Source organism: Sorex fumeus, unplaced genomic scaffold (assembly GCF_029834395.1).
Source record: "Sorex fumeus unplaced genomic scaffold, SorFum_2.1 ptg000048l, whole genome shotgun sequence".
Classification (NCBI taxonomy): Eukaryota; Metazoa; Chordata; class Mammalia; order Eulipotyphla; family Soricidae; genus Sorex; species Sorex fumeus.
Genome location: NW_026606105.1, coordinates 9,906,936 through 9,926,908, shown reverse-complemented (window position 1 = coordinate 9,926,908; position 19,973 = coordinate 9,906,936). Strand labels below are relative to the sequence as shown.

The following is a 19,973-nucleotide window of genomic DNA, read 5'->3' as shown; positions in this document are numbered from 1 at the left end:
GTATGGATTGTTGGAGCAATATTATGGCAGGTAGGGGGCTTTCCTTGCATGCAACCCACTCAAGTTTGATGCCTGGCATCTCATACTGTCCCCTAAGCCCACTACAAGTAATTCCGAAGCACAGAGTCAAGAGCAAACCCAGAACACTGCTGGGCTTACTTACAGAACAAAGCTAAAGAGAAAAAAAGAATCCAGAGATCTGCCATGAGATCTGACAAACTAATTTCTCAACGCCTAGGCTTTATATACGATTCTTCCTCCCACTGCACCTGTCTCATAGGGCCCATACAAATTTATGTGCTTCTTACTGATGCTCTATTCTCTCATTCAAACGGCAAGAACTCTCTGAATCAGGGAGTCAAGGTTGACTACCTTTATTATATTAGTCTGTGACTTTCCTGGATCAAACAGGTCTCTCTGAAAATGTGAAATATGTATATAGGGTTCACAGATGAGCAGAAAGGCTTAACACTTCCTATTGTTTTTTGTTCCAGTTGTTGTGTGACTGGGATTGGCCTTACAACAGCATGATTCAAGAGATTTGTCAAGAGAGCCCCTTTCCCCTGCCTCTAACCTGCATTCATTCACTTGGCAGCCTGACTCCTGCACAGTCCTGCAGAGCATACATAGGGCAACAGAGAGGGGGAGTGCCACAGAGCTTGTCCAGCCTAGGAAATCACATGTTCTCAAGAAGGATCCAGCAGACTGTCCCCTCATTCTACACAATGTTTTTGAAGTGCATCCAGGAGAAGCTGCTTGTTTGTTTTTACAAATGAAGAAAACAGCCATTAAGAGCTATAGCATGTTCTCAAGCAGCATTTATTGGCAAAGCTAGAAGCTCACAGAAATAGAAAGGCATCTTTTAAAAACTAATGGCTATCTAATATTGGTACCTGTCTTACCTTAGAAATTTTTAAAAAATTTCAGGGTTGGGGAAAAATAAGATCTAGTGGATAAGGAATTCTATTCTGGTTCTGCTGGAACCAGAGATGGAAATGTAATCATGTGATTTAACTATGATTTAAAAAAAAAAAAAGAAGTCCCTATGCATAACTCCCTCCCCCCAACCCCTCCAAAAGTCCTTATGCATAATTATTTCTGTAAGAAACAATTACAGAAAGAACAGAGGAAAAACTCTAACAGGAAGAGTATTATTATATGCTTAGTTAAATACAGAGGTTAACAAGTTCAGGTAAGGTAAGGGGGAGAAAAAAAAAAGAAAAAGGTACACATCATGTATAAAGCAGCTTTTTTGGCTTATGTGGTAAAAGGAGAGCAAGATTTAGACTTGCCAAAAGTAGGTGGAACCCAACTATCTTAGTGAAACAGATGTTAAGAAACCGTTTCTATTCTGACATCACCGATTCCATTTCTATTGATATATCTTTGCAGCCTGCATCCCACTAAGAAGATTAATTTTCCCTAGCTTATCTGATTGTGATGTTAGAAGGATATTTCCACCTTGAATCATTGCTCAATAGTTGGTCTCCTTGCTGAGAATCTGGAGCTTTGACAACAAAGGCAATTATTCTTTTTGTTAGGGTCAGGTCTCCACCTGATGCTGCCAGAGGAAAATAGGTAGAGAAATTGAACACAAGGGTGAATAAAGCTACTGATTTTGTGTGCAGCCTACAGTGTAGAAACTAGGGGAGGGGGAGAGAGCTTTAGGGCTGTTTGTTTGCTTTTACAAATGAAGAAAACAGCCCTTAACAGCAATAGCATGTACTCAAGCTATCAATGAAATTCAAACAATTCAAAAATTTAATCACTGAATTTTTTAATTCGATGGTTCAAAATTGTAGACTGCACCAGAAAGGCCAAATTTGATTCAAAGCCACATCTGATGTTTTGGCTATCCCTAAACTTACTGCATTCATCAGTGGTGCTGACCAATGATCTAGTCCATTCAATTATTTGATGCAGTTTTTCTAATGATGACAAAAAGCAGATCCTTAGATGTTTAAAAGCTGTAGTAAAGAAGGTTCTACCCTTTAGAATACCCTTAAAGTTGAAGATTTTTCATGAGTTCTTTAAAAACTCATCTTTTTCATAGGAAAAGAGTAAAATCTAGAAAAACAACAAGTTATGTTCCTCTACCGTCCATGACATTCTATGAATATATCCATTTAGCACTTAGAGGAAACAATAAAATTGACTTACATCGAATTTCCCCTCTGAATATAATCTTTTCAAAGGCAACAATAGCTCCATCTTATATCATCAGTGACTAGGCATAGCTATTACTCATACTTAGAAGATGTTCAATATTTATTTACTCAAATGAATGACAATCTGTATTTAGAATTCCAATGAAATAATAAATCATACTGGGTACACACGTACGAGTTCAATCTCTGATAACATCATCTCTTGTCTGAGACAAAAATTCTTCGACAATCATCAAAATCTTTTAGCCCTGTTAAGGTAAGAGAAACCCAGACAGAGATGTCTGGATTGGATTTCTGCCCTCAGGTGATTCCTGAACCATCTCCCCTATACCTGTGACAAGATAGTCCATTTTTACCTGCGTTGGATTGTGATAGTCCTTCATATCAGTTCTTTTTAGGCTGAGGACTTATGATACTCAGAAAAAGTAAATTTCCTCTAGTCAACTTCGTGGGTTTTTTTTCTTTTACTTTGCATATACCACAAAATATAAGAACTTAAAATTTTATTGCAAGAAATTAAGAGTACTCCCCAGCCCGTTCCTTCTTTTTTTTTTCTCAAAGACAACTTGGAAAGGCTCTATACCAGGGTTTTTGTTCAGTGTCTATGTTTCTGTCTCAAGAGATGAAAGTGGAAATGTCTTCCTTGGGTCTCAATTAGATTCTGTCTGCTAAAATTTAACTACTTTCCTAAGAATCTTCACCGAAATGAAATATGGTCTTGTCATTGGTGGGGATGGCACATGTAATAACAGCAAATGCGTTTCCATAATAAGTTTTAAGTAGAACTTTCTTCAACTAGAGGATATTTTTGAGCACAAGACAAAGTCATTATATCTGGGCAATGATAATGTGAGTTGCTTTCCAGCAAGTTATTTCAAAATTGGTTCTCTCTTCTGGATTTTAAAGGCCTTCTCTGTGTGACCTGGCCTTCCTTGCAATCACAGTCTCTCCTAGAAGGTCTGTGAATAAATGAACTGTATACAAAATGCCTCGTGCTATTTCTAAATGGAATGCTAATACAAATGTAATTATTTCCAGTAATAACAGAATCCCCCAGATGAATATGGGGGACAGGGTTGACCAGCACAGAGGCAGACTTGGTAGCATGGAAGAACAATGACAAGGGCAAAGCATTGCAGATGCATTCCTGCTCCCTATGGTTTTTTATCGGTCTTTTGTGAATTTTGTACTCGTAGCCTTTTTCAAGGGCTGGGGCCATAGCACAGTGGGTAGGGCGTTTGCCTTGCATGCAGCTGACGCGGCCGACCTGAATTCAATTCCTCCGGCCCTCTTGGAGAGCCCGGCAAGCTACCAAGAGTATCTAGCCTGCACGGCAAAGCCTGGCAAGCTACCTGTGACATATTCGATATGCCAAACACAGTAACAACAAGTCTCACAATGTAGACGTTACTGGGCCTGCTTGAGCACATCAATGAACAACGGGAGGACAGTGCAGTGCAGTGCTGCCTTTTTCAAAAATTGATTTTTGAAATGTTATTCTTAATCAGGTGTTTTGTTTTATTCTCCCTATAATTGATTTGTGTATTTATTATTTTTCTTCCCAATATATCTTTGGGATTCTTTATCTAGATGATTGACTTTATCGCTGTATGCAATGATTTCCCCCTTGTTAAATGAATTTAAAGCCCCACCAGAAGTGACCTGAGTGCAGAGCAGGAGCAAGTCCTGAGCAACACCAGGTGTGGCCCCCAAACAAAAAGATATGCCTGTTTTGGATTACACAATCACTGTCACTGTCACTGTCTTCCTGTTGTTCATTGATTTGCTCGAGTGGGCCCAGTAATGAGCAGGCCCAGTAACGGCTCCACTGTGAGACTTGTTGTTACTGTATTTGGCATGTCAAATATGATTTTCCAGGTTTTGCCATGCAGGTGAGATACTCCCGGTAGCTTGCCAGGCTCTCCAAGAGGGGTGGAGGAATTGAACCCAGGTCAGTCGGTTTGGCCGTGTGCAAAGCAAATGTCCTACCCACTGTGCTATTGCTCCAGCCCAAGACTAGAGGTGGGATATGAGCTAGAAGGACAGTCCCAGACTCTCCCCATGTTAACAAAGAAAATCGGGTCCCTCTTCATTGTACCAGGTACTTCTGGAGTGTGGATGAGGTAATGGCTATAGTAGGCCTCCATTCTGTTGTGTCAATGAGCCTCGCAATGTAAAACTAGCCACGGGTCAGGCATGGTGCAGGCTGAATATTCCTCTCAGCTCAGCACAGTCCTTCCTGGTAGTCTGAAGATAGCCTCGGATGCAGTGACTCAGCAGTTTTTGCCATTTGAGGGAGATGAGCCTTGACTCACTAGCTGCACTCCTGCACAGCTGTGGGCAGGGCTAACTTCTGGAAGCTCCCCCAGAAAAAACAGGGATGAGAATGTGCCTTCAAGGGGAAAGTCTCAGCACAGCGCTTTGTGAGGGGAAAGATCCGTCATTGAAACGGCACTTCTCCTAAGGTGTGTAGTCGCGGAGGTTCCTGTCACGAATCCTAATTTAATATTGATTGGCAGCCTATGCTGATGCTCCGGATCCCTGAAGCATACTGCGACACCACCGGACTACATATTCACACCATGATGATCCGCACGTATTGATCATGCTCACTCTGTGCGAAAAGTGTCTGCGACCGCATTGTGCTGTGTGTCATCTAACCTGTGCCTGTAGTGGTAGTGATGACAGTGGTGGCAGAGGTGGAATCAACGTGGGGGATATATTTAATATATGTTTGATAATTTTTAATAAAATATTCTCACAATTTTCATTTCAATCTCTTCTTTCAAGGCAAACAAGCAACTTCACTTTCTTTCCTTTTTTCTTTTTGGTGATTCTTTTTGGGGCTATCCCCAGCAGTACTCAGGAGTTACTTATGGCTCTGCACTCAGGAATTATTCCTAGTGAGCTTAGGGAACCATATGGGTAATGGGCATTGAACCTGGGTCAGCTACATGCAAGGCAAATGTTCTACCCATTGTACTATTGTTCCAGTCCTGGAAACTCCAAATTTTAACCATATTTACTTTTGAGGTAAATTAACAGCTATATATATATATATATATATATGTATAATGTACATATATATAATCTCCTATATTATAGTGTTTTTTCACTTTACAGATGCTTTAAAAGAAAGTAAAGTAATTTTTTTCTTACAGTGAGCTCTGAACTCCTTCCCTTTGGGAAGACAGTGGGAAACATGGCAAAAGAGGGCCAGTTGACCTCCTGCAAATCACAACTCCATGCTTGCTCTCTGGGGTATCTTAGATAAATAAGTCCTGTGTGCCTCAGTGTACTCATCCGTTAAGCTGTAGTGAGATTAAAAAGTTATGAAAAGATAGGCTGGAACAATAGTGCAGTGGGTAGGGAAGTTGCCTTGCATGCAGCCAGACTGGGTTCTATCCCAGACACCCCATGTGGTCCCCAGAGCACTGCTAGGAATAATTCCAGAGTGCAGAGCCAGGAGTAACCCCTGAGCAGTGCTGAGTGTGACCCCAAAAGCGAATAATAAAAAAATTAAAAGTTATGGAAAGAATTAAAGGTAATTTGTAGGACAAACGAAATAAAAGTTTCTATTCAAGGAAATACCAGACATCACTACAGATCATTTATGTAAAATATACATAATATCATTTTAGTGTTTCATAACAGCAATTATTCCTATTTGTATCAGAGATGATCTCTGGGGGGAAATACACATTCTTCCTGAGGAATTATTGGATGCAGTAATAATAAACAAAATAAAAGAATTAAAGGGAAAATCAGGTAAAGGAAAACCACTGACTTCTTTTCAGTGGTTTGAAACAGCTCCGGAGCCACGCCCCTGCACTCGGTGAGTCCGGGTTCCAGACAAGGACACTGGAGACGGTTGTCTGATTCACAAGCTCTGCAGATTGAGCTGGAAAAATTCACAGGCTGGGCCTAAATGCTTCAACGGAATTTAGCTTGTCTGTTTTCCCAGTGAGTTGGCAGGGGAAAAAATTTACAGCCAGTCAGCTGTGTTTTAGAGCAAAGGTAGCACAAATGACCAAGAAAACTTATATCTGCCAATCAAAAATCAATAAAAAAAAGTTTGAGAGCATACCCTGAAAGGATAATCTATCTCAAATAAAATATAGAGCTGGTTTTGATCTAGAATGTTAAGGATTTGACTATTGCATAAAGTAGTCCTGTACTCGTGGCTCGAGGAATGAGTATTTACTATCTTAGAGACAACCACTGCATAGTTCATGAATATACATTAATATGCTAAATGCAGAAAAAATCAAGGCATGGGAAATCAAATTGAGATCATGTTCCAGCTTTCTAGAAATAGCTTGCACATAAGAACAACTAAAACACTCATTTTGCTTTGTTTAGTCTTAATTTCTATTTCTGTGGTTAATTAAAACTCTAATTTTCAAATAACTCTGCCTATAGATAAACGACTACTTTACAGCCAACAATGGCTGGCTGACTCATCTTGGTTCACAAGTCTCAATTCCATATAAAAAAAACATGGAAAAAATGCCTTGATTGTAAGCAATCAGAAATGAACACCCTTTAATTAAAAAGGAAAATCCCTAGTAATTCATTTTTTCTCTTTCTACTCTCCCCCCTCCCCCCCCAAAAAAGAGAAGTAGTGCAGAGAAGCAATTAAAATGCAGCCACTCTGTGCCCTCAGGATGCCTGAGGAGAACCTTTACGAGTGAAATAATTACCTTCAGGTTTCTCATTTTCTTCCCTCTGCCAGACTGAATTGCTTTTAGTCCTCCTCTAGAAACAATGCATTGTCTTGCCTCTCCCATCAACCCTAGATTTCTAAGTCGTAATCTTTTTTCTGTGAAAATGATAAGGCGTATGTTTATATGGCCACTGTCCGTTTGAATGGGACCGCAGACAGGAGAAGGGACCAGTCTAATGACAAACTGCACTTGGGATGTAGAACTTTGGAGATGAGGTAACTAGTGTGAAATCAAATGAGTGTGTTCATGGCCACCCCACGAATCTGTTCTCACAAGGAGGGCTGGCACGAGAGATGAATCCCCACACCAAAAGGTACCAAGACTCTTGCAAAATTTCAACACTGATCTGACAATTTTTTTTTAATCATGATAACTTTTTTTTTTAAACCACGATCACCCTCGGAAGAAAGCACATCTTCCACTCTGATCTTTGCAAAGCTGTGGCATGGCTCACCTGGAGACTGCAACCACACTCGATGGGAACTCCAGGGTGACCAGCGGCCCCCGTGGCAATGTGACACAGAGCACAAGTCCAGGGAAGGCTCAGGACCAGAAACAAACAGAGCAGCGCTGCAGCATTCCAAACAGTTCACAACCACGCGCATGCATGTCTTTGGGATGTGGCAAACAGAGATAAGACGCGGGGTTCCAGTAAAGCGAGTATCAATGCAGTTTAAGGTATTTACGAAACTTCATGCCAGGTCACAGAGTGTGCCAGGAGCCCAAGAAATGGAAAGGGAAGCGCCTTCAGAAGCTTGGGGGAGGTGCAGGGTCACTAAAAGAGTACGAGGAGGAGAGCACGGTCAAACCACAGGATGACACGGTCACGAGACAGCCTGAGCGGCACTCAGGAGGGAGAGAGCCCTTCCCGAGGAGCGGCCCATGCAGCCTTGGCCAGCACTCACAGGGGCACAGGGGCAAAGAAGAGAGAGCGCTCTTACTGTAGCACACGGGAGTGGCTGAAATCGCTCATATCACAGTCCTGATAATGCGGACTTAGCACTCCCAGCCCACTATCACTCAGCACGTGCTTCCGCAGGGGAGGGTTCCACCAGTCTGACATCCTGGGAGAAAGAAGGGCACCAGACATTTCAGCATCAGCAGTCAGCCGCAGGACTTCCTCCTCCCTTCCTCAAGGAGCTGGGGAAGAAACTCTAGGGGGTAGAGACCCTGCACAGAGGGTTTTCTCTAATCTTCCCAACAGTCTATGAGTTCGCTCTCCCTGTTTGTCTGCTCCTTCTGGGCCTTCACCCATAAGTGCTCAGGAATGAGCCCAAACTCAGTGTTCTAGGGGGCTCCATGGTGCTGGGGATTAAATCTGGGCAAACTCTGGGCTCCAGACCCTGCAGGTATCTCTCTGGTTCAGAGTTTGCCCTCTTTCTGGATGAGAAGAGTTAAATTGAGGGCAGATTGTATTGTTTTTTTAAAAAAATAATTTACTGGGTCTGAGTGATAGTACAGTGGTAGGGCATTTGCCTTGCATGTGGCTGACCCAGGTTCGATCCCCAGCATCCCATATGGTCCTCTGAGCACCACCAGGAGAAATTCCTGAGTGCAGACCAGGAGTAACCCCTGAGCATCATCAGGTGTGACCCAAGAAGAAAAAAAAATTCCCCCCATTTATTTTTAAATTTCTTTATGTACACACGCAATTTTATTTTATTTTATTTTTAAATTTTCTTTATTGAATCACTGTGAGATAGAGTCTTACGAAGCTGTTCGTGATTAGGTTTCAGTCACACAGTTTTCCAACACCCATTCCTTAAACGTGTCACATTTAAAGACATTTTAAATTGTCTTTAAATGTGATACAAATGCAGAAAGAAGAGAGTCTGATGCTGAAGATGTAGACCAGAAACCGTCAAACTCGTCCTCTTTTGTTGCTTCTCTGTTTCTAATTTCTTTCCTCTGTTCCTAACTTACTTCTGCTACGTATGAGGTTCTGGTTCAAGTTCTAATGGGTGGGAGTGACTGAGGTCTAACACTGGGCAGGGCCCCTTCCTTTGGGCCAGTATTTGATTTGAGAGAATAACTGAAAGGACAAGAAAGTAAAAGAATGAGGGGGGAATGAGGTTGGCAAAATGGTCCAGAAACTGGACTGGGCAGGTGGGTGAGCATCTCAACTCAGAACTCACTGCCCTCCGCAAGCAGGACATGGTTTCTTGCTGGCATTCCCCATACTTGATAGGCCTGATTTAAAAGCACACACGTGGGCTGGAGCTATAGCACAGTGGGTAGGGCCTTTGCCTTGTATGTGGCCAGCCCGGGGTTCAATTCCCAGGATCCCATATGGTCCCCCGAGCACCACCAGGAGTAATTCCTGAGTGCATGAGCCAAGGAGTAACACCTGTGCAACGCCGGATGTGACCCAAAAAGCATAAATAAATAAATAAATAGGTAAGGAGGTAAAGGTAAAGGCCCTCCCGTTGATCGTCGATTTGCTCGAGCGGGCCCAGTAACGTCTCCATTGGAGACTTTGTTGTTACTGTGTCTGGCATATCGAATACTCTCGGTAGCTTGCCGGGCTCTCCGAGAGGGGCGGAGGAATCGAACTCGGGTCGGCCATGTTGGCCGCTTGTAAGGCGAACGCCCTACCCGCTGTGCTATCGCTCCAGCCCAATAAATAAATAAATAAATAAATAAATAAAATAAAAGCACACACTTGTCTGTCAAGGGGTTTCTCACCACCCCCTTCTTCTATAAAGCACCAGCCTGGGCTTCCTGCCAGGAAAGCCATGCTTAGCATGTCATTAACTCCATCATCCTAAACACAGCTCACTCACTTTTCATTCCGCCCTGCACTGCTGTGTTACCTTGACATACCAAGACTGGGTACACGCCCAGGGTATTAGCTGATGCAGCCAGAGGGGAAATTCTCAGACTGAGCAGCAACAGTCAAAAAAAGTTAGGGAAGGGGCATTTGCACAGGCTGGTTGAGTGTATGCTTTCCAGGGAGATCTTAATCGGAACTAGCTTCCAGTTACGAGTAACCACTGAAATTCATGCCACTTTACCGTAATGAAAATTTATGTTTTTATTCTGTGCTGTTGTTCCCCCAAATGCTGCTGTCAGTGCCTGCACATAAAAAAGCACTCTAAAAAAATTTTTTTTTAAATTACGGAAATAGACTAGGAACACAGTAACATTTTTGTGTTCCAATGTAGCAGCTTAATGAAATGGCCCTAGAATGAGAAAACTGGAGAGCAATGTCCATTTTTCACTTGCATTCTGTACAGAACTCAGAAATTCACAAACCCTATTAAGCCTTGGTTTTCCTACCTGCAAATTTAGGATAATAATAGTGCCAAAGACAGGAAGCACTGTGAAATGATGGTAATGATTTTAATCACATCGTGTTTAGTAGCACATATTTAGGCACCAAGCACTATTCTAAAGGTTTTCACATGTTAGTCCACCTTCAAACAATTCTGTGAAAAGGTGGTATTATTTTCATTTTGCAGGTAAGAAACAGGCCCAGAATACGAAAGATGATTAAGTCATGGAGAGGTGGCAGGGATAAAAGAAGGGCATTTAACACAGTAGGTGGCTCATCATAATTGCTTAATTTATGACAGCCATCATTATGAAACCTAAATGCCTCGGGTCACCTAGATAGAACAAAAAAGAGGAGAAAAAGGAGAAAAATAGAAGGAAAAACTGAAACAAGAGGACAATAAACTGTCAAACCACTTCTGCAATTTGTATTTGGATAAATAGTCTGTACAGATGCTTGAGTACAAATGCAAACACATACGAGTGTTTGCTAGTTTGCTAGAAAATATGAACATGATGGCTAAGGAAGACTCAGATATGGTATAAATTCTAGGTCAGAAAAAGTAATTCCATACAGCCATGGAACTAGCTACATTGCGTCCTAGAGAAATACTAGAAATCCTCCACTTTAAAATAGTGTGATGTCATTTCATTAGAATATCAAGTTCAAAGTCAGACTGGACGTGGCTGTTACCCATGACCATCAAAGAGCAGCACACTTACCCCGAGGCTTGCTCCACCACCAGATCTGGCATTCCTGGGGGTGTTCCCGCCTGCTGAGACAACGCCATATCTGGGTCCAAAATGAAAATCTCATCCTGGGAAATCTCCATCACAAAATGCAAATGTTCCTAAGGAAGGAAAAGACACCCGTTAGATGATGGATGGGGAGTTCAGATCCATCGTCTGAAGGCTAAACGCAATGCAGCACTCTTGAACTTATGGAATAAGGAAGTCCTGAAACACACTAAATGACCACTGTAGCTTTGAAGTCCTGACTGAGCAGTGGGACACTCCAAGAAGCCCCACTGGGACAGGAAAATGACGGCATGGACCGAACCTCTCTTGGGGGATCCCAGTCTAGCCAGGCAACCAGGTGTAGTCTTACCTCTTATGATTCCAAATATTATTAAATAAATACAGTCCGCATGCAACTTGGCTCAGGCCAAGTGAACAATTACCCAGATCTGGTTGAGTCTAAGTGGCTTAATTACCAAATGGTTTAAAACCAGGACTCCCAACCACACTTTCCTACCCAGGGAGTCTGGGAGCAGGATCACTTATCACTGAGCAGAGGAAAAAGGAAAAGACTTTCTCTCCTCTCATTGCCAAACTCTGGGAAATGATAGAGAAGCCTTGATAGACACTTGAGGTCTCAAACTTGCTAACCAAAAATGAATTTTAAGAGGTTTAAAATTTGGTTTGGATGCAGTAACAAAAGCAATGTGAGAGTTTCGAGTGCAGGCTGAGAATGACAAACCCAGTTATTTTCCATCCTTCTGATGATTAAGCCACGCCAGCTTGAGTCTATAAATCATGGACTACATAAATATAAAGTGCTCCTAGTTTGTTTTTTGCTTTTTGGGTCACACCCAGTGATGCACAGGGGCTACTCCTGGCTCTGAACTCAGGAGTTACTCCTGGCGGTGCTCGGGGGACCATATGGGATGCTAGGAATTGAACCCGGATCGGCTGCATGCAAGGCAAACGCCCTACCCACTGTACTATTGCTCCAGCTCCCAAAGTGCTCCTAGTTGAGGTTCTGAATGTAATCACACACAATTTACAAATCCTCCTGCCTTTTGTTCCCAAATTTGTAAGAGTTACAAATAAAGTTCATTTACTTGGATATTTTTCACTTTCGGAAGAGGCTCAAGAAAACTTACCTGAGATCTGTCTATTCGATAAAAACGATCAGCAGATGTTGCTAGGAAGGGAAAAAAGCATATGGCGGTCAGTGTCCTGTGATCTGGAACAAAGCTACAACATTCTCTCTTCTGTCACTCTAAAACTCTGCCTTCCAGTCAGGCCAGACTCCTGCCCCATTCCTTAACATACTAAGAAAGAGTCCGGACCTTTGCCCCTGCTAGGAAGCCCTTCTTCAAGGCTTCTGCATCACCAGATCTTCCATGTCTTCTAAGGACCAACCCAAAGAACTTCTCTTCCCAACTTCCCTAGCCCAGGCAGAATTCACTGCCCCTGCCTAAGTGCTCATGGATGCTTTGTTTCGATTTCTTACTGCACCTTTGCTCATGGATAACCAACAAAAGCAATGATAACCTGCCTTTCTAAAAGTCTATGTTTTATTCTTTTATGTCTCTAGATATGTATTAGCACAGAACCCTAAAGAGACACAAAATTTAAAACTTGGTATGTATTTATTAAATAAAATGATTTAAAAAAAAACAGTCGTTAGCTAGACTTCCTGGGGATGCAATTTTCATTTTGCAAAAGAAGTCGAAGATACATAGCCAGAAATCACATCTGGTATAAGAGAAATCATTTCACTGTAAAACAGAACTCTCTAAGCCATGTCTATAGAAAGTCAAAATGGGAAGGGGGAGGAGAGAAAGTATGTAAGCATTCCTATAAAAGTATTATATTGCATCTGTAGTTTGTGGAGAAAAAGAAATTATTTATTTGGGGTCTCTAGAAATCACTCTATTTTTCATATTCAAAAGAATTATATATTTTTCTCCCACTTAAACCTAAGAGTCCAAATGTTGTGAGCAGATTTTTGTACAAAGTACATCCTTCTTGGAGAGAAAACAAAATGCAAATAGTCATAACTAAAATTAATAAATATTTAATGAGTAGCTTTGGTCTAAGAGAACTGGGCAAATCAGACACACATGGTCTCCCGCCCTCTGAAAGCAAGGAATAGGCTTTACATGTGAAGGACTTGTTTTCTTTTCAGTCATGACTGAAATCACTTTTGAGTGTTTAAAATTTTTTTTATAAAACTATCTATGAATAAAACTAATCTGGATTAAGATAATTATCTACATTTGTAGCTTTGGTCTATAGAACAAATGCTACAGGAATACAGTGTTGTAAGGGGCCTGAGCAGTAATACAGTGGATAGGGTGCATGCCTTGTACATGTCAACAGGGTTTGATCCTCAGCACCTCATATGCTACCCCAATCACTCCCAGAGGTGATCCCTGAGTGCAGGAGTAAACCCTGGGCAGTATTGGGCATGACACCCCTCATACCAAAAAAAAAAAAAAAAACCAACCAAAATACTGTAACAATTTTCCTAAGCCTAAGTCGTTCCTCTGAACTCAGAAAAGAAATGACTGAACAAAGAAAAAAAGAAAAGAAATGACTTTTTCATTCTGAGGAATGGGGCTGGAGCGATAGCACAGCGGGTAGGGCGTTCGCCTTACAAGCGGCCAACATGGCCGACCCGAGTTTGATTCCTCCGCCCCTCTCGGAGAGCCCGGCAAGCTACCGAGAGTATTCGATATGCCAGACACAGTAACAACAAAGTCTCCAATGGAGATGTTACTGGGCCCGCTCGAGCAAATCGACGATCAACGGGAGGGCCTTTACAATTCTGAGGAAACAGAGGAACAAACACTGTGTGAGTTATTTTTAGAGGCCGTAGGCAAACCAGTAGAGAAAACCTGTCATGATTTGTGTGGGTTAAATCTCATATGGACACAACTTGTACCTTCATATACTGTTCACCCGTTCAGAGATCTGGTTTTTCTCTTGCCTATATTTGTAACCTGTGAGATGATGCCCGAACAGATAAAGAAAAGAGAGGTGTACAATGAAATTCATGTGTCCATAGGAAGGAGGCTGGTTATAGATACAACAGGCACTGTGCAAGTGGGAACACATTGCAACATGGTAGCTGGAAAGAAAGATGGGATAAAATCACCTGCAGGAGGTAAGAAGTGCATGAACTAGAAAATGAACTCATTAAAATATTAAGAAAAATAGCTGACCTAATATGCATTCCATATGTTAAGCTCAGTAGAACAAAGGTGAGTGTAATTGGCATTTTTTAGGACTTTCTTTAAAATGTATGCGTTGTACTGAAATGATGTTTTGTTTGATTTGGGTTTGGTTTTGGTTTCAGGGCCACACCCAGTTGTCTATTACCCGGAGATGTTCATGTGTAATTTGGGGATTGGACCCAAGTAAGTGGTCTTGCCCATACTATGTCTCTGACCCTGATATGATGGTGTAATTTACGACAGTCCCCTCATAAATTAAACAATACACAAATTAATCTCTATTTGATCTTGCTGAATCCACAGACTGTCCTGAATGTTGGTCAGGTACTCAGCCCTGTTTAGGAAAAGGCAGGTAATCAAAAGAAAAGTGACAGCTTGGTCAGTGTGACACTGAGAAGTTCAACTAGAGCTAACCAGAATCAAGTTCACCTTCTCTGGGATGCAGATGCCAATCACGAAGAGCTTCTGGATATTATTCTGGAAGACCTCATTCTAAGGATCTTGTCCTGGTAATCGCCCAACCCCCACCCCTCTGTGAAAGACAGAAACACTCACCATCTAGAAAGCACCAGCGTGGGGAGAGCCTCTGAGCGGAGAGCGCCCTGGGAAAGGAGGTTTCGTGATCCTGGAAAGAGACACACACATCCTCAGGGCTCCAGGTGATTGACCTGTGGGGTGGCCCTCACTGGACATCCTGCTGCCCTACCACTTTCTCAAAACACACACCCTTTTCTGAAAACAGTGCTAGCAGGAGACCACATCATGTATTTTGACCCGAAACATAAACTAGGATTCTGTTTCACAAAGAATTTCTGAAACCATAAGACTTCCAGGAGGTTTTCAAGGCATTCATAAGTTAGAAAGCTTGATATATTCATTTCTTTTTTTTTCTTTTGGGACTACACCCAGAGATGCACAAGGGTTACTCCTGGCTTTGCACTCAGGAATTACTCCTGGCAGTGCTCAGGGGACCATAGGCGATGCTAGGAATCAATCCCAGGTTGGCTGCGTGCAAGGCAAATGCCCTACTTGCTGTGCTATAGCTCCAGCCCCGAGACATTCATTTCTTTCGGAGAACTGCTTCCCATGTGTGGAGCAGGAGGAATGAGGGACCGCTGACTGTCACATGTAGTCTGTTTCTCCCACATAGATGAGCAAATACCTCCAATGAAGAGACTCTCAGCCAATGGGGACCTTAAAAATCATCATGAAGGGGCTGAAGCAATAGTACAGTGGGTAGGGCATTTACCTTGCACACGGCCGACCCAGGTTTGATTGCCAGCATTACATATGATCCCCTGAGCACCACCAGGAGTAATTCCTGAGTGCATGAGCCAAGAGTAATCAATGTGCATCACTGGGTGTAAACCAAAAAGCAGAAAAAAAAATCCTCACGAAATAAGGAGCCCATTCTAGTTTTCAACACTGGATTCAGAGCATGTTATGAAAGCCAAATTACAAAGGGAAAATGGGGCAAATGAGGAGGGAGATGTGATATCTGTGGGGAAGATATTTAATAGGGAATTGAGATGGTCAAGTCTAAGCAACTATCCCTTGGGTGTATCAGGGTGTGGGTGACTGAGCACATGCAGCGAATGGGCGAAAGAAAAGGAAGTAACCTAGTAGTCTCTATGTTATGATGCTAGCCTGCTGTTCTGGGAACCAACTATTGTTGGGGGGATGTTAATTGATACTTCCTCCAGTTGTTTGTGATCCTCAAGCAAAACCTAAACTTTAGTGGTTTTCAAAATGCACACAAAGGAATAGCAGTCCACTGGGAACTCATCAGAAGTGCCAAGTCCCAGGTTGCCACTTCAGATTTACAGAAAATCCAGGGTGGAACCCAGCATTGAGTAAGTCATTCAGGTGAATGTCCTCAAGTCTTAAGTTTTAGAACCACAGATCTAAAGTTACTGGGGGAAAAGGAATCCATCCTACTATTAGGAATATTGGATAGATAAGAGTTGGAATAAAATAGGAATAAATAGGAATATTTAGGAATAATAGGAATAAGAGTTGCACATTAAATACTTGGTAGAGGGAAAGTTGGTCAGTACTAATAGTGAAATGTATGTTTACGGAGAACTGGTATACCTCTGTACATAAACATTCATTTTTAAACCGACTTGCCCTTTTGCTTGTTGAACTAAATTAAATATTGACATATAATTATATGTTTTGACATATGATAATGCCTATTTATATCATAATAATATCAAACATCCTGGTGAATTATGTTTTGATATGTGGTATCTTGTTTTAAAGGAATGTAAGTTTTTTCATGTATTTTTATGAGACACATAGAGAAACCGATTTGTCTGAATTTAAAATATCACTGTAAATCAGAGAAACATAGTTATAAATCAAGAAAATCTAAATGTAATTTGAAATATTCAATGGCAACTACAAAAATGAATAAAAAGGGTAAGTATGAACAACCTCTTCTATAAGAATAAAGGCAATTAAACATTAGGGACGTTTGCTGCTTTCAGCAATCATCCAGGGATAAGATCCTATTTCCCAAGTCAGAGTCTGACAGAATACAGAAACACTAACAGATTATTTTTTAAAACTTAAAGATTGATAATGTTCCAAAGAAGAAAATAGTGTATATGATTTAGTCTAGCTTAATAAAATGCAGACTGACATAAAACCTAAGCCCCAGAACTATGAGCCTACCACATGTTGGTAACCGACACTAATAAAACAGTGTACTTTTTCATGTGCAGATGTGTTTGGGGGGGGAAGGGGGAAGGGATTGCATGCATATATCTAGCTTTATCTATTTATTTTTATTCAATTCTTTTCACTTATTTACTCTATAAATCACAAAAACATTTGCTATAACTCAAATTTCTGAAGGAGACTGTTCAGGGTAATAATTAATGGGAACTGAATATTTTTTTATTAGTTTTTTTCATTTTTTTTTATTAGTGAAGCACCATGAGGTACAGTTGTAGATTTACAAATCTTTGTGCCTGAGTTTCGGTCATACAATGATCAAATACCCATCCCTCCACCAGTGCCCATTTCCCCCCAGCCTCCTCTGTGGCAGGGCAGTCCCCCTTGTTCTCTCTCTCCTTTTGGGTGTCGTGGTCTGCGAAAGAGGCATTGAGTGGCAATCATGCTCAGTCCATAGTCTACTTTCAACATGCATTAATGGGAAATGAATATTAAAGATGTGACTATACTTTACATTGTCTATTTAAAAGTTGTTGAAATTAGATTTATAAAATTTTCATCAAGAAAAAGACTGCAATGTTATGGTGATTGATGTTAATTAGGCTTATTGTGGAGCTCTTTCTGCAATGTATACAAATACCAAGTTAAATAATATCATATATTTGAAACTAACACATTATAAAGCATTATATAGCATTATTATATCATACATTAATTTTTGGAAAAAGAAAGTTTGGTTAAAGTGAATGTTCTCAGTTTTCTCTGTAAAAACACCTCAGTTGAACAAAAGGGAATGCCCTGCCACAGAGGTAGGGTGGGATAAGGGGGATGGGGGGCGGGAGGGGTGCTGGGACCCATGGTGGTGGAGGATGGGCACTGGTGGAGGGATGGGTACTTGATCATTGTATAACTGAAGCCCAAGCACAAATATTTGTAAGTCTATAACTGTACCTCATGTTTCACTAATAAAAAAAATTTAAAAAAAAAAACCTCAGTTGTCATGTAGCATTTTGAAACATTTCAAATAGGGTTAAAGAGGTTTTCAAGTAGGGTAGCAATTGAACTCCCTGAAATCTTACAAAATTCAGTGTATCTAAGTGTATGACCAATTCTGCATTGTTTTCTAGTGACTATCAAATTGATCTCAAAAGTTTTTTTTAAAAACCTAAAACTTTAAGTCAGAAGAATTTTTTTGAAGTGGAATATTATAATCAGTAAAATGCTTATTTCAAAATTACTAGTGATTCTAGTATCAAAAACAGAAACTCTGAACTTGCAGTCATTCTTCTGATATCAGGCAAAACTCAGACCATGCTCTACACAGAAGGATTCAATGAACCTTTTGTTTATTTCTATCCAGGCACCCTCCCAAATGTCTGTTTTTAGCCTATTATACAAAGTGCTTAAAGATTTTGTGCTTACATTTATCATTTTTTTAAAAATCAGGAAAAAATACTTGTATTAAGTTTTAGACCAGCTCATACTAAAGTTAAATAATGCTTCACTAATTAAGTGTACATAAATTCCATAAAAAATAAAAGTTATTTAAAAAATTAATTGCACGGCCAGAGAGATAGTGTAGTAGGTCGAGAATTTGCCTTGCATTCAGCTTACCCAGGTTTGGTCTCTGGAATCACATATGGTCCCCAGAGCAGAGCTAAGAGTAAGTCCTGATCATAGTAGGGTATGGCCCCCAAGCCCCAAAATATTATTTTTAAAGCTTGAATTAAATGCTTTCTTGGTCACCTGGAGATTAAACTGCAATCTTGAGCTTATACAGCACACACTGAGCTCTAGATTCTTAGAATGATTTGCTCGAACTGGGTTTGTATTATACTCTTGCTCCTTTTTAATATAATTTTCAACATGCCTCATAATGTTGAGAATTCTGAAGGGGACAATATTTAAAATAATGAGGCCTTAAATGAAAAGAACATGGAATTCCAATGGGATTTAAATGTGTTCAATGTCTATAAAGTTGGGAAAGATTTATAGTGTGTTGCAATTAAGCAACTTACATATAACTTACTAAACTTTTACATATCTAAGGAGATATATAAAAGTTCAGTCTCTGCAAAATTCTGCCCTTGTAGCTAAATAAATCCACATATGCAAATGAAAGGTTCTGACATGTACTGTACTCAGAAAGTGGAAGATTATCCTAAAACTAGTGTAAAAGGATGTTTTAATGCAGCTTACTGACAAAACTGTGATACACACCCACAAAACACACCAATGATTTATATATTGAAAAGGAAGGCAGGAGATTGAGTAAAATGTGGTGCTAGGACAACGTCTCTAAGATCTGGGAGAAAATAGGAAGGGAAGAGCACAAAAGGAAGAGCAAACCTGAAGGAGGTTAAGGCAGTTGCTGATTTCTTTTCAGTTAAAAAGTTAAGCATTCAATTCTTTTTAATAAGCATGCTTTGAAAAATGAATAATTTTGTAAAATGAGATTATTACACCTCAAATTTGTATGATCAAAATATTCCTTTCCTTAATACATTTAAGTGTCATAGGAAAACCAGTTTATTAACAGGAAGGAAGAACAATACAATTGATTATATATGTCTCAATTTTAGTGACTGTATATGTTCCAAGTCCAGATGTACTGGGATTCCCAGAAAGAGGAAGAGCACTGAGCACAGAGCCTACCTGGCTGTAAAGAGGTAACATGTAGTGAGTGCAAGTTTCTTTCCCATCCCATTTCTTAGGCGCTTTGTTCATAAAATAGGAAATGGCCATCATCATCAGAGTCTGTCATCAAGGATTCTTTTTTTTTTTTTGGGTCACACCTGGAGATGCTCAGGGGTTACTCCTGGCTCTGCACTCAGGAATCACTCCTGGCAGTGCTTGGGGAACCATATGGGATGCTGGGAATTGAACCTGGGTCGGACACGTGCAAGGCAAACGCCCTACCCGCTGTGCTATTGCTCCAGCCCCACTCATCAAGGATTCTTGTGAGATTAAATCATGTAACATGTAAAGTGCTTAATCTACTGGCTGGTGCCAATGTTATATAGTTCTAATGTGCTAGGTAAGGAACGTTGGGGCAGCCAAGTCAAAATTATTTTACCTGAAATTATTCTGACCCCTAACAACCTAAGGAACTCTGGGGACAGGGAACATTTCAAAGCAAATTATATATGTGGTAC

General features: G+C 40.8%; 1 protein-coding gene across 9 annotated transcripts in view; it reads right to left on the bottom strand.

Annotated features, from left to right (window-relative positions):
- The window catches only part of DGKI (diacylglycerol kinase iota), a 512,024-nt gene that overhangs the window by 61,767 nt on the left and 430,284 nt on the right, over positions 1 to 19,973 (bottom strand). For 8 of the 9 annotated variants that reach the window (XM_056123879.1, XM_056123870.1, XM_056123873.1 and 5 more), the window contains 4 exons: positions 14,692 to 14,761; positions 12,055 to 12,095; positions 10,892 to 11,019; positions 7,837 to 7,959 (listed from right to left, as the gene is read on the bottom strand). In XM_056123879.1, coding sequence (XP_055979854.1) covers positions 7,837 to 7,959; positions 10,892 to 11,019; positions 12,055 to 12,095; positions 14,692 to 14,761 — 362 coding nt within the window. The remainder of the gene's footprint in view (positions 1 to 7,836; positions 7,960 to 10,891; positions 11,020 to 12,054; positions 12,096 to 14,691; positions 14,762 to 19,973) is intronic. The other variant, XM_056123875.1, reaches the window with a different exon arrangement.